The sequence below is a fragment of the Thermobia domestica genome, chromosome 6 (assembly GCF_964235325.1).
Source record: "Thermobia domestica chromosome 6, izTheDome1.hap1.1, whole genome shotgun sequence".
NCBI lineage: Eukaryota > Metazoa > Arthropoda > Insecta > Zygentoma > Lepismatidae > Thermobia > Thermobia domestica.
In genome coordinates, this window is record NC_137459.1 from 188148665 (window position 1) to 188163455 (window position 14791).

The 14791-nt window shown below is 35.6% G+C and overlaps 1 protein-coding gene across 2 annotated transcripts in view; it reads left to right on the forward strand.

Moving 5' to 3' along the window:
- Positions 1–14791, forward strand: part of LOC145688366 (uncharacterized) — a 335311-nt gene that overhangs the window by 156078 nt on the left and 164442 nt on the right. For both annotated transcript variants that reach the window (XM_081762515.1, XM_081762516.1), the window contains one exon: positions 9916–10060. In XM_081762515.1, coding sequence (XP_081618641.1) covers positions 9927–10060 — 134 coding nt within the window. In that variant the 5' untranslated portion in view covers positions 9916–9926. The remainder of the gene's footprint in view (positions 1–9915; positions 10061–14791) is intronic.

Below are 14791 nucleotides of genomic sequence, written 5' to 3' on the forward strand. Positions count from 1 at the left end.
TCCCCCCCACAAGTGCTGAATTTGGATGTAAATGTCATCGGAAGTGTCACTGTTCATCTCAGCAACCCGGAAAACTATGGGTTCGACACTAAGATCGATAATTTTTTAATATATATCCATACTTCCTTCCTCCAAGTTGCACCTTCAAAGTGAAATGATAAAACCATCTCAGGCCCGAACCTCATCTATGTTGAAAGTTTTTGTCGAGATCAGTCTGGTGGTTCAAGTGTTGTTAAGTTACAAATATAGTTACTTTCATTTATTTATATATATATATATATATATATATATATATATATATATTAATCAATTCCGCAACCATGGTTGAGGAAGGGATGTATTAAAGTACGAACCATTAAAATAGTGCAGAAACAATAGCTGAGTTTTATATATATATATATATATATATATATATATATATATATATATATATATATATATATATATAAACGTAATGTTCTTGTATTAAATAAATTTATTTTAAATATATATTTCTCATTATTTTCAATTAAGTTGCTTTTCAAAGATTCTCTAAAATTTCAGTGACGCACTATGGGCTATAAGCCATTAACTTCTATGGCCACCCTGCTACAAACTACAGACTTAAATATTCGATAAAGCATTTCAGTTGTAAGTAGTTGCCACAATACCAATATGAACGTATTTAATTCCAACGGTAACAACTATGTTAGTAACACTAAAATTATTATTAATAATGATAACGAGTAAGGAGTAGTTAATTACGAATATGACAATTATTTGCTACAGAAAGACTTCTGTACAAGAAATATATGTGTAAAAATAATTTACTTCAAAACAACACAAGGAAAGCAAAATTTATTACGTACATAACTAAAACACAATATTATGTTGCGGTCAATGATGTGGAAATAGATAAAAAACACACATTATCAAAGATCTGGGAATCACATTTGGTAGGAAGTCAAAATTTTGTCAACATAGAAATATATCATGGAAAGAGCAAGAAAGGACAATAGGCTTTATTTATTTATTTATTTATTATTTCAGAACGATAGAATATGCATTTATACAAATAACTTGTAAGAACTAAGGTTCTGTAATATGAAACAGTATATCTAAAACTTTGACTAACAGATTGACAGTATTCTTCTTACGGACGCGATGGTAGCGCCAAAAGAGATTTTTAGGACTTCTGCCGTTTAGGACTTGTGCCGCGAAATGATTTTTAGGACTTGTGCCGCGATATGATTTTTAGGACTTGTGCATTTTAGGTCTAATGCATTTTAGGTCTTGTGCCTTTTAGGACTTCTGCCGCGTCCCCAACTGGAAGGACTTATCCCTCCCATGTAACTGCCCCTTCTCATTCAGTCACTGAGTGACGTGACTTAGTTGCGTCACTGCTTGTGAAAAGACAGGCAACCGACTAGCGATGAGGAGGGTTAGAAAATAAGTAACAGTGGTTTAAATTTGTATTAGTTAAAGTTGAACTAACCACTAATTATGATTCTATATTGGAGTGGCAAAACATGATGTGTACTGTACATTTAAGCATGCAAACAAATATCAAACTTATCAATTAAATTTAAAATACTTTAAGTTCAGTGGCGAAAAAGAATATATATATATATATAATATCGCTAAGCAGGCATATAGAAGCTAATAAGCCATTCTATTAACTTATAACATTCGTTGTAACGGATGATCTATGAGGACTTTTGAGATTGACACGTCTTACAATGTATGCTTTTCCAAGAATTGCAGAATTTTCGTTACCTTTGCACCTGTCTTGAGCCTCTATAGTTTGCTTCTGACAAAGGGAAAGTTTTCTGCATCAATAAGTAACTATTCCAAGAAACAAACTGTGTGATTCTAGCGACTGCAAAAATGTTTTTGATATGTTTCAAGTCAGATATAAATGCCTGGTTTTTGTTTCGTTACATAAAATACGTTATTATCTTTTCTATCTATATGACCACTCGAAAAAAATACTAGAAGGAAGAAAAAATGAAAATGTTCTTCAGGGAGGGAATTACATTTTTGTCACACGGAATATCCCATTCACCATCCCCATTAATTTGTTCACTGTACCAGCTAATATTTTATGACCTAATTACGTCACTCTGTCCCAACTAGGTTGCTGCTCTATTTGGAGTTCGCAGGGAAGTGCTATTTGAAACATTTCCCAAACAAATAACTTTCAAGCAAACATCCTTCAGGAATTCATTCTGGTGATGGGCATTTTTGCTACCCCTCACTCACCCTCACCCTCAATCAATTCCCTCATTCTTACCCTCAGTTGATTCCCTCATATTCGCCCTCAGCCACCCTCACCCTCAATCGACACTTTCATCCTCACCCTCAATCGACACTTTCATCCTCACCCTCAATCGACACCTTCACCCTCAGGCACCCTCACCCTCACCCTCAGATGACCCCCTCATCCTCAGCCACCCTCACCCTCAGACACCCTCACCCTCATCTACCGAAATGAGGGTGAGTGAGGGTGAGGGCGGCCCTCTTGAGGGCAAAAATGAGTGAGGGTGCTCATCTCTGGTTTCTACCAGGTAACAATAATTCGTTTGTATCACTGGCGTCTCTGGCATGTAATATTTTGGGAGGACATCAAAGAAAGTGATTTAAAAGGTAGTGCCTAACCCAACCAACTTATTATTTTCGATTTCATTTGTCACCTTTCTGCTTACCTTCACGGACCCCCTAAGGTATATCAAGAACTGTTATAATCGTTTCACAGCCTGAATACTGTATTCCAAATAAATATAATTATTTATGTTATTCTATCGTTAGTAAATAAATTAAATTAGAATAATATATTGAACATTTTGTACTTCAGAATATTGGGGGGACGCGTCCCCCTCGTCCCCCCCGCCAGAGACGCCCATGGTTTGTATTAAGTCGATATCGGGAACAAATACAAAATGGCGGACATCTTCATGTCCGTTGTGTGTGGTTGCATAATCGCCAGGTACAAATGCTGGCCAACAGTGACGTTCTGAGTATTTAGTGCAGCGAATTTGTACTCAAATGCTCTAGGAAGACTTCTGGAGTGTCAGTAGAGAACAACAGATGAAGCAGGATGATTCACATGTGTGGAAACAATTAACGAAAAATGCCCAGAAATACACTCATACTCAGTAAATGTGAGTTCAAAGCGTCGGAAATGTAAGGATTAGCAACAAGAACATGAAAGCCATTGCCAATTCACCAATAATATTCCCTCGAACCGATGCAATATGATGTACACGGTTGCATACCAATAAGGATGCAACAACTGAGGTCAAGTTGAAATTTTGCGAGGTGACTAACTAAGAAACTGGGTAAACTAAATTAATGTCAGTAGTGGGATCGTATGATCGATATTGAAATGTGGCCAATGTGTGTGTTGATATCGACATATAGCTAATGGGCAAATGTCAACATGTCTCACTACTGCTGGGACACCGTCCCACATGCAAAAAATAGGAAAATAACTACTCAGGTCTTGAATCTGAGGCCTTGGGCTCCCAGTAGGATTGGAAACTGCGAGCGAAAGCAAGCGCTCTAGCCCTGAGGCTTCGAGGAAGCCTTACTTCCTCTGTATTCATTTCTTTTAGGAGTACTCACTTTGTTTGACAAGCGCCCTTGTAGAGCCTCCCTACATGCTTGTGTGTTTCATTTTGTTACTCCTACTTCACAGTTGTAAACAATCGGAACTTTAAGACGTTTCTTCCTATTTCTCATGTCGTTTTATTTTCCATATGTATCGTGTTCCAGCAGTAGTGTTACATGTGCCAAATTGGTTCATTTCCGTCTTTGTCTTGGCATGTGCACTGTGTGCGAATTTCTGGAGGTATTTTCCTATATTTCGAGTACGTCATGTCCCAGAAGACGTGGGACATGATACAAGTTTGTTATTTTCACGCTCTATCAGAATTTGAACCATGGATTAAGAGATATCTTTTCATATGTGTCAACTGTGGGACAATGTCCCAAACAAAGAGGGACATTAATACAATCGTGTTCTAATTACGTTCTACCAAAAAAGTGCACAAGATGTAATAGCAGAATGTACAACGTTATTTTCCTAGTTTTCGCACGTGGGACGGTGTCCCAGCAGTGGTGGGACATGTTGACATTTGTCCATTAGCGACAAGTCGATATTAACACACACATTGGCCACCTTTCAATATGAATCATGCGATCCCACTAGTGACATTCATTTTGTTTACCCAGTTTCTTAGTCAGACCCCTTGCACAACTTCAACTTGGCCTCAATTGTTGCATCCTTATTGGTATGCAACCATGTACATCATATTGCATCAGATTGATGAAATATTATTGGAGAATTGGCAATGGTTTTCATGTTCTTGATGCTATTCCTTACGTTTCCGACGCTTCGAACTCACATTCACTGAGTATGAGTGTATTTCTGAGCAATTTTCGTTAATTGTTTCCACACATGTGAATCACCCTGCTTCATCTGTTGTTTTCTACCGACACTACAGATGTCTTTCTAGAGCATTTAAGTACAAATTCGCTACACTAAATACTCAGAACGTCACTGTTGGCCAGCATCCGTACCTGGTGATTATGCAACCACACACAACGGGGAAGGTGTCCATCATTTTGTATTTGTTCCAGATATCGACTTAATTCAAACGAATTATTGTTACCTGGTAGAAACCCTATCAATTCATATCCATTTAGACCAATTTTCATTTGGCTGATTATCCGGGACTCCCTACGTTCCTTTGGGGAATCCCTTGCGCGTGCATGGTAGGATTGTGAAACATGCAAAATTCAATACAGCAGGTATGACTTTTTCAGTGAATTTTTTACTCGCCCTCTTTACGTTGGATAGTTTCCGAACTATTGGCGTCCGAAAGTAATTTTCCCACGCTTTCGGCACCTTGTAGATCCGAAACTATGTCCGATAGCCGAAAGTTCAAGAGAACTTTTTTTCTTGTCTCAGTGGCAGGAGTCACCTCCCAAGAGTTGTAACACTTATTTTGCAACACCCGATATATATGTGTGTGTGTGATTGCTATTCGGAAAGTAATGTAACCATATATATGTAAAAATAGGTAACGGTCCAGGATTCTTTCTTAAATTGTAACCAATTCAAAAAATCATCGTCGGGAGCAATATATACAACGATACTGTATATCTACTAGCCGAACCTGCGCTTTCTACACAGCGCATCATTCACATATGAGCATAAATCTCTTTGTAATTCCTCACATCTGTACATGTCCCTTTATAGACACAAGTGAAAGACGTCTTGATAAAAATCGGCAAGATATACCATAAAGGAAAGGTTTTTTTTTTTTTTTTTCGATTACTTTTTCAATATCTCGCACCGTTTGCAAGATTTGAGCGTACTTCCGGTTGGAGTTTTTAATTAATATATGATCAGTGATTTCTTCCTTCTTGCATGCAGTATGTAATAAGCAAATACATAACACACACAATTAATTATAATGCCAGTGTATGGTGTTCATTGGGCAAAGCACTCCAGACAATAAAGATTTAACTTAGACTGGGGAAATGATTATCCTTCGTTTTTCATTACCATTTGGCCATGAAACAAACACCTGGGAGATATGCAACCCATGTATACAATAATGTGGTGTTGGAATGTATAATACGTAGGATATGATTTTTTTTTTTTTTAATTTCAACACTTCCAGTGTACCCGTAAAAATGTAATAAAGAAATAAAGGCCATGTTTTTTAAATATTCAGTTAGAACTGGACAATTTTCGCAAAATTTGCAATCGATCAGTGAAAACATCATCTTTCTAGAGCCTGTAGTTTCCGAGATCTTATTGTCGAAAGGATTGACCACAAACATATAAACGTCCACAAACGTATAGTTTAAAAGAACTCCAAAGATGGGAGCACTATTCATTTGCATTGCTTTTGGAGAAGGCTTATTAAAATACAAAGGCTTTGAACAATAATTTTAGAGAGATAAATTTTATGAAAAAGATCTGTTTTAATTATTTATTTATAAAGTGCACATACTTTAAAATATTTGTCTTTGTTAAACGTGAAATCACAAATAACCGTAAATCAAAGGTTTGAAATCAGCAGTTACAGGTTAGACCTGTTTCGTTTTTATTGTTTCCGTAGCATTTTAATAGATAGATTTTGTGAATTTCTTCTATTTTTATATCTTAGTTTTGGGCAACGGTGCATGAAAGTGCGCAATCTGTCGTGTAGAAGAAGAAAAAAGAGTTGATTTTCAGTTTAACGTCCCGTTCAGCAGCGAGGCTATATGAGACGTGGACCTACTGATTAACGTGGAATCCGAACCACATGAGCTCCCACCGGGAATCGAACCCAGGCCTCCCACACCAAATGCGCGTACGCTAACCGCTTAGCCACGGAGGAGCTCAAGAAAGAAAAAAAAGAATATATATAATGTTATAGATTCTAAATATAAAGAAATAAGATTTAATGTTAGTAGCTGAAGATATATGTTGATTTTGTGTGTATAATAGGTACTCTTCGTTACCATAACAGCAGACAATTGTTTATTTAAAATGTTGCTATGACAACCATCGAAAAAAGGAAAAGTAGTATTAATGAAGTTAATTGAAAAGGAATAAAAGTTAATAGGGTTACAAGGTGACTTGTCTTGTTTAATGTGTTTTGACCGTGTTGATATATCTAGAAATTACACGAACTGTGGGCTGGAATGTAACATAAATATAACGTTGCAATATATGCGTCCTGTATTTATTCTACAAAGGTGAAACATAGCGGATTTGAAAAATGAGGGAATGACCTTTGCAATGGCATGCAACATGTGGCAGTGATGTCTCTGAAAAGGAGGTTATTGAGGGAAAGTTAAGATTATGTAAGGAAGTTGGATGGTAACACTGATTTCCGAATTTCCCTCAATAACTTCCCTTCCAAAGGCACCACTGCCACAGGTTGCATACCGTTGGAAAGGCAATTCCATTATCTTTCAAATCCGCTATGTTTCACCTTTGTAGAATAAATACAGGTTGAGTAATAAGCAGCATGAAGTCAGAAATGGTTCACAATTTGTAGCTCTCAAACCGTTGAGATTAGGATCCATGTTCATATCAACTTTTTTGCTTAGAATCACTCATACTACCATTGTCTGAAGTATATTGCCCCTTCCTCCTGGGACACCCTGTGTATATATATTAAGGTGGCAACGAAAATTCACTTTTGCATTTTTAATGGTCTCAGTGTCAAATTTTATTTCTTTTTTTTTTTTAACTCAAATGTTCACTTAAAAAAAATTTGAAACAATTACACAACATTTAGTGGTCACTCAATGGACACAAAAATTATCTTGAAACCACTAAAATGTGAAAATTCAGACATAAATACTATGAAATTCAAAAATATATTTGAAAACATCCTTTAGTAATATTTATGTTTTGCCAATTTACTTTTTCTTTAGTATTTAAGTTTGCAAAAGTATATTCAACACAGCAAAAAAAAAAAAATAAAAATAAAAAAATAAAAATAAAAAAATAAAAAATGGTTTGATAGAGAATGAATTTACGTGGGGTGAAGATTTTTTTTTTTCCTGTGCTGCTCTACAATTTGGAGAAGAAAATAGTCCTGATCTTCCTGATTGGTCATTTTTCCATTGAAGTTCTGAATCAGTGCAATTCCTCGTTCTGCCAGATCATTTACAACGTACAGAGCTTTCACATACTCTCAGGCCTGAAGGAAAGTATCGTTCATTTCCCATATTTCAGAGTTTTCTAATAAAAATCCGTGGAGATCTCCAGTGCTTTAAACAGCTTTCTGGCGTTCCTAGAAACGAAGTTACTAATTACATTATCCTTCTCAGTGTCCTCATATCTTAAGCGCACAAGTTTTTCTCCTTCCTTCCATCCCTAAATAACGCTGTAACCAAGTCATCAATGCTTCGGGGACTTCAAGATCAAAGAATCCGTGATCAATAAGTGGTTCGCTCAAATACCACAGATATCGTGAAAAACTGCGTATTGCTGCTTCTGCAATTTTTGTATTAACATTCTTGTAAGAATGAATGCGTCTTAGGAGATTCAGGTCATTCTTTGAAGCTGAAAGCGCATGAGAGGAATATCATGCCTTCAAATACACTGGGACGGCAAATACGTATGTTGTTGCGAAGCCCGTTCAGCTCACGAGATATATCTTTTCCGGTCAGAGTTTCACCTTATATCTTCAGGTAATTAATCAATTTCGTCATTCATCGAGCATGATGGTAGGCTTCAGGAACGTAGCATATGATATCTCATGGAAGAACTTCGGCAAGCAATATGAGAGCAAGTTGTAAAAGTTCTCTGTAATCATCTTAGGGTTGATGGTGCGTCAGTTGCTGCTTGAAGAAAGATATGAGTTCATACCTTACTGGGGTCAAAAGCTCTGCGACAATTTCGTCCTGGATTCCGGTGTCAAACTTCAACTTGTCAATTGAGTTCCATGCCTCAGAGAAACGTTGAAAGACTTGTATGTCTGGACCCATTGAAGTACCGAAAACCATGCCAAACACACTCACCACAATTAGTTCCATTATGTGAAGCCTGCAAGGGACTCTGATCAGATCCTTCTGCATTTTCTGCTACAGCATGATACAAACTCCATTTTGTGACCCCGTGTTAGATGCTGTTGTGTCAAAGCACATGAAATGCGCACGTGTAAGTTGCAATCCTCCAGCAACTTAAAAGCAGCTTCCAAGTAGGAGGCACCATTCCCATTTGGAATAGGAGGCACTCTTAATAGTTTCATGTCACCATTCCCAGAAACGAGAACGCAGTTGCAAATATAATTCGAAGAACTCAGAAGCATGATTTTTGTTTTTATAATACATGTTGGACAGTTGGTAATATTTGCAAAGAAAAGGTTTCGTGCGCATTTTTCGTCGATTCTCTCCAGAATTTATTTCTAGAAAATAATCGCATCTAAGAGATAGCGTTCCTCAGCAAGTTCTTCTTGAAGAAAATAGAAATATCGTGACCAGGGTTTTAATAGGATTACTTTCCCAGAGTGTATTCATGATTCCTAAAGTGAATTTCACATCGTATCTTGTTTTCAAATGTCAGATAATTGTAACAAATGCTAGTATGAGAGGAAAATCTCTGGTAAAATGAGAAAGTCAAATGATGTTTGTGATTATCTAACGCAGGCAAAGCTATGTACGATCAATAAATTTGCTCGTTTCACCAGGAATAACAAGTAGGTCATTCAGATGTTAATATAGAAATGGGATAATATTCAACATTTGTAAATGCTTCAATAGCAGTTTGTGTCAATGCAATAGAAAATAAATCAAATTCGTTGGTACAACATTCATGATTAGTTGAGTTGAGTCTGAAAATATATCTTTAGAATTGTATTTCTTTTTCTTCTAACACTACGATTACGTTTTGGTGGTCCGAATTTTTTTTGCGGAAGCTTCAAATTTACTTGCTCGCCTCTTACCGCTTCCAGGTAGTAACTGACCAACTTTATTAGCAACTGCTTCTTTTACACGTACACGAATAGATTCTTCAGAATGGACGAATACATTACCCGCAACTTAAATCCCGATTCGTAGTGGTTGATTGTCCACAGCTTTAGCACCTTATTTAATAAATAGTAAAGTAAAATGAACTAACACTTTAAAGAAACGACCGATACCGTGGTACCATTGGTAAAGAGCTCTTGAAAAACAAGGTATACCACGACCGCGTTGACATACATTAGCTCTCATTTTTATTTAAAAGCACTAGCAGCACATCTAAAATGAAGTGGCACAGTCAATGTCTCAGATTGAAATGGAAGAGTTTGTTCTAATGGTCTTTTAGTGATATTTTTATATTGTTAAAACAAAATTTTGCAAGTTGTAAATAATGATTATCTTGAAATGTTAAAGCTTGAACTTTACAGTTTTTTTTTTTTTTTCCTTTCTTTCTTTAAGTATAACTCAACATGAGCACATTAGTTGGGAAACCAGCACCGTATTTCAAGAAACAGGCTGTTATGATGGACAGTGAATTACAGGAGATTTCCTTAGAGGAGTTCAGGGGGAAATATGTATTAGCTTATTTTTATCCATTAAACTTGTAAGTATAACATTTTCTATAAGCTTTAAAACTCGATAAGTATGATGTATATTTGATTAAAATAGCTTCGATAGGAGAAGTGATTTGATGATAGTATGTTTTTCCAAAGACTGGTCCTACAATAAATTACTTAAAAGATAATCAAACTAAATATTATAGTCTATTGTTTGACTATAGATACAAAAATTGTAAACTTCTACAGAATCATACATTTTGAAGGAATCATTGAAATTCCTTTTTCCGCCACGTTCTCAATATTTAGAATCTAAACACACGTTGATTTTCTAAATTATTAGAAAGATAAGTGAACACAAGCTCTGTTCACTGCGTCTGTAAGAGTTTTCCTGAGTGTTTTAGACCACTATGTTGTACCTTTATTACGAAGTCGTTACTCACATGTAGATCAAATCATTTTATAAACACATTTTGCACTTTTGGCGCAAGGGTTCAAATTGGAATAAGATTTGTTGTTATAAACTCGTTGTTTATGTAGATTTTTTTTTTTTTTTTAACTTTGATATGCTTATGAAAGAACTGACGATTTAACGATTCATCTGCATATACTAACAATGTGAGAGTTCTGTAGAGAGAGAGAGAGAGAGAGAGAGAGAGAGAAAGAAAGAAAAAAGCTAGAGCCTACGTAGACTCCATTGTTAATGTGTACAGAATGCTCACATTGTTAATATCATGTTGTCTAAAAAGTATGGTGAAAAAGAACACGTCATAAATGGTCGAAAATTGTGTGATTTTCAATATTCACAATAGTTTAATTAAGTGAGTAGTTTAGTTAAGTGAGCAGCGTGGAGAAGGTTGCTGTTTTTCATTGTTCCTTGTTCTTGTCGACACCAACCTGCAGGGACTTCTGTGGAGCAGTTTCCTTCACTTCACCTTTTCAGTCTACAGTGCACGTTTTTATCCATGTTTGGAACAATGTTCCATGAAGGTTTAGTTCGTGAGACTATCAAGTAGCGGGTGGCAGAGAAGGCACGAGAAGCACAAGTCACTTGGCGGCACTGAGATATCGTGTATATGGTTACCATAGCAAAACTATCAAATGCCGGACATTTTTTCAGAAAGTGCCTTAGTTTCCATAAAAAGACAGACTTTTTATATATAATTTTGAAAACTCTTTAAAATTGTGGTGACGATGTTGAAGCTTTATTGGTTATAGGAACAAAATAATACTTGTCAGCAGTCCCCACTTTTGACAGAAAAGGTGCAGTATGTTCTTAAAATTCTTAACAGTCATATGTTTGAAATTATATTTTACTGCAATGACCCCCTTAACTGACTGTATTATAGATTTTTTTTTTTTGTCCACTGAGTGTTGATCAGATAAAACACTTTCATTCACTGCATTACTGCTTTGAATTGCAACACTCATTATTTTAATACTATTGTTTCTGAAAAATTAACCCCACTGCTCGTCAATAGTTTATTTTGATCTAGACTAGAAATTCATAGACGACCAGGGGCACAGTGTGAACCACGTCATGAATGCGTTTTTTTACGCTCAATTACTCACAAAACACAAATTGTTTACGAATTTCTCATTTTTATAATAAAGACAAAATGCAATAGAAATATAAATATCATAATGCCGGACAGTTGTAAAATAGTTGAGAATCTGCTGGACATGGTGAAAAGTGATTTAAAAGAAAGAAAAAAAAAAGCAGGCCATGTCCGGCACGGACGGATGGCAACCCTACTCGTGTATAGGCAATAGATGAAAATTGTGATCCCAGAACAAATAATTATTTGAAATGGAAAATGCATTGTTTTCTGATTAGTTACAATAACATTAATTATCTTTACGTAAGTGACATTATCCATTTGTCAAGTAAACTTCGTAAGAAGGTAAAACAAATTTATTACAGGAGTTGTGTCAAACGTGAAATGTTTGGTTTGTTCAACGTATTCTTCAATTTTCACAAAGTGCTATCACCTTTGGTTGGTATCAGTATTAACTTCATTCGTATTTCATTTGTTTTGTTTCTTCTCTGTTGTAAGTTGTTTTTAGAAAAAAAGTACTTACGCAATTATTTATTTCTCAAGATGGCATACAGTATAATTTACGGTAACTCATACTATTTAATTCATACAAAATTTGATTATTGCCAAAGCAAGAACTGTTGAGAAGTTGATTCTCGAACATAAGTACTTTGGAAATCGTCACAAACCATTCGAGAACTCTTACAGAGGCAATCAATGTAGTTAGTGTTTTCACTTTTTTTATGAATACGATTAATAAATCTTCAATTTGAGTCTTTATTAAGATTTACTTAAGCTTACTAATTCATAATACCATACGAAGTGCTTACTCTAAATCATGTTAGCTTATTGTAGACTCACTTGGAATTCTTAATCCAGTTAAGAAACCACAGCAAGATGATTTTCTCCTGTAGGAATTTAAGTTGTGAGAATGAAAACTTTGAAGATCTAAATGGTGACAATATTTAGATCTAGGAATATAGTTTTCTGTATGCATCTGGATATTTTAATCGCTGTTCAACTTTACGAGTTTCGCATTCAAATTTGGATGATGATCAGTTTCTGTATAAAAGCATGTATCGTCTGTATCGGAGATTGCCTTAAGTACCAAAAAGTTTGAAGCAACTTCTCGCTTTTTCAAATAATCTTGAGTACTAATAATTTTAGTTTCTGTAAAAGTTGCACGAACGTTCAGCTACTGTACAGTAACTAAAGATGTTTATTCACAAGTCGGGTCTAGAGACCTGGTTTTTAAATATATTATAAATTATATTTCTCACAAATGTGATGTCTAGAAGTAAACACATTCATTATATTCTGAAAGTAGTTTTCTTGAAGTATATATTAGCAATTAAGAAATAAATCTGAACATCATGATTTGTAATTTGGAAATTTATTTTTATTTGGAACTTTATTGATAAATATTAAATTATGGAACTATGACCATTTCCATTGTAATTGAACCGAACCCAGGATCGTGTATATTATACCTAGATCAACAAGTTATACAGGTTTCAATACATTTAGTCCAGTCGAAATACGGTTTGACCCCGGAACTAATTGTAACAGATACTCTGTTTTGATTTTATGGTAGAGGAAAGCAATATAAACAACATATTAAAAGTGTAGCAAAATCTGACGTGTATTTTCTCGCCATTTTGAGACATCATATTAGATATTGGAACTGAACACTTCACTTTGAAACAGCAGGTATATCTTCTCACAGAATTAAGATAGGAACTTCGTTCTTGTGTCAAATTGATGGTAATAGATCGTAGAAGTCAGGAAAACTGGTAAAGTCGTGCAATGACGCCGTCATATTGAAATACGGCGGCTGCTCTCCCCAAAAATTACGTTACATTCGGTTTGTTACTTACGGATTATTTCTTGGTATCTCTAACGGTTTCATAGTTATGTGTGAAATTATATAATAAATTTTGTAGAGTAGAATCTGCTCTTTCCATAGATATTAAAACGGTTTCGTTGTTTTAGAAACTAAGCGAGCTAGACCATGTTATGTGGCGAGAGTGTCACTGTAATGTAAGGTAACGATACATATAGTAAAAATCGTAATGATTTCGTTTTTCATAGCATTCTTCCCTATAATGTTTCAAATCAAATCAAGTTCAGAATTTCGCACGTAGCTCTCTCTCTCTCTCTCTCTCTATATATATATATATATATATATATATATATATATATATATATATATAATGTACAGTATCGAATCAACTAAATATACTGAATGCCAATGAGATTAACAAAAAAGGAAGAGATACCAGGAATAAAGGAATGATCAGTTGGTGTGTACCTATAGTAGTGTATGATTATATTATTATCAGTCAATAATAAACGTTCATTATTTAATATGTCCTCATCCTTACTGGAAATCATCGTCATTTTCATCTTCATCTTCGAACTCGTGCAGTATGTCGTACTCATGTGAGCTGTTGGAGCGCGCTGAACCCCGACATTCTCCACATGCAGGTGAACAGTCCAGATTATGGCTTCGGCATGAACATCGACCTAATTGACAGTCTGTCCTAAAGTTTCAACGGATCATTTCCAGTACATCCTTAGGTGCAGGAGGTAAATCTGTTAGTATTGGGAGTAGTCCATCGTCAATGGACCATCCCCATTCTGTTGATAGCAGTCGATCATTTCCCCTCCACACTTGAGTTTTGTAGTAAGCTCTCATACTGTGGAACTTGGCTGCTGCTGACGTTGGTGGAAGGGATTGCGGCTTAATTGAAAAAGTATTTCTTACAAGGATGTTAACATCCTTGATTTCTTACAACTTTTCGCTGAAAAGTTTAAATCGGAGCACATCAAAAAATGTTTGAATTTGAACCGTTGTATATTGCAGCTGTTGCTTTTTCATCTGCTGCTACATCTTTGGATCATCAAAAACGTCTGTACATTTGATGTCAATTTGATTAGCATTTTCAGACCTTTCCCTTTGCCCACGTCGAAAAACTGAGACGTAGTCACTCTCAAGCTGCTTTGGATTGCTTGAACATGCCACTGATGTAGACTGCGCATTCCCTTTCTTATTCTGGGATATATATGTATATAGGTTGTGAATTACCGGGGGGATTTTTCCCCTCAATCACATTTTGTTTCCCCCCAAAGAAATCAACTGAAGTATCCCCACCGGGGATGCTCGCTTCCCCCCCCCCCAAACCATGCTTAGTATAACGCCAAATTTCACTTTTTTTTTTGCCATTTCTTGTAAGTTAA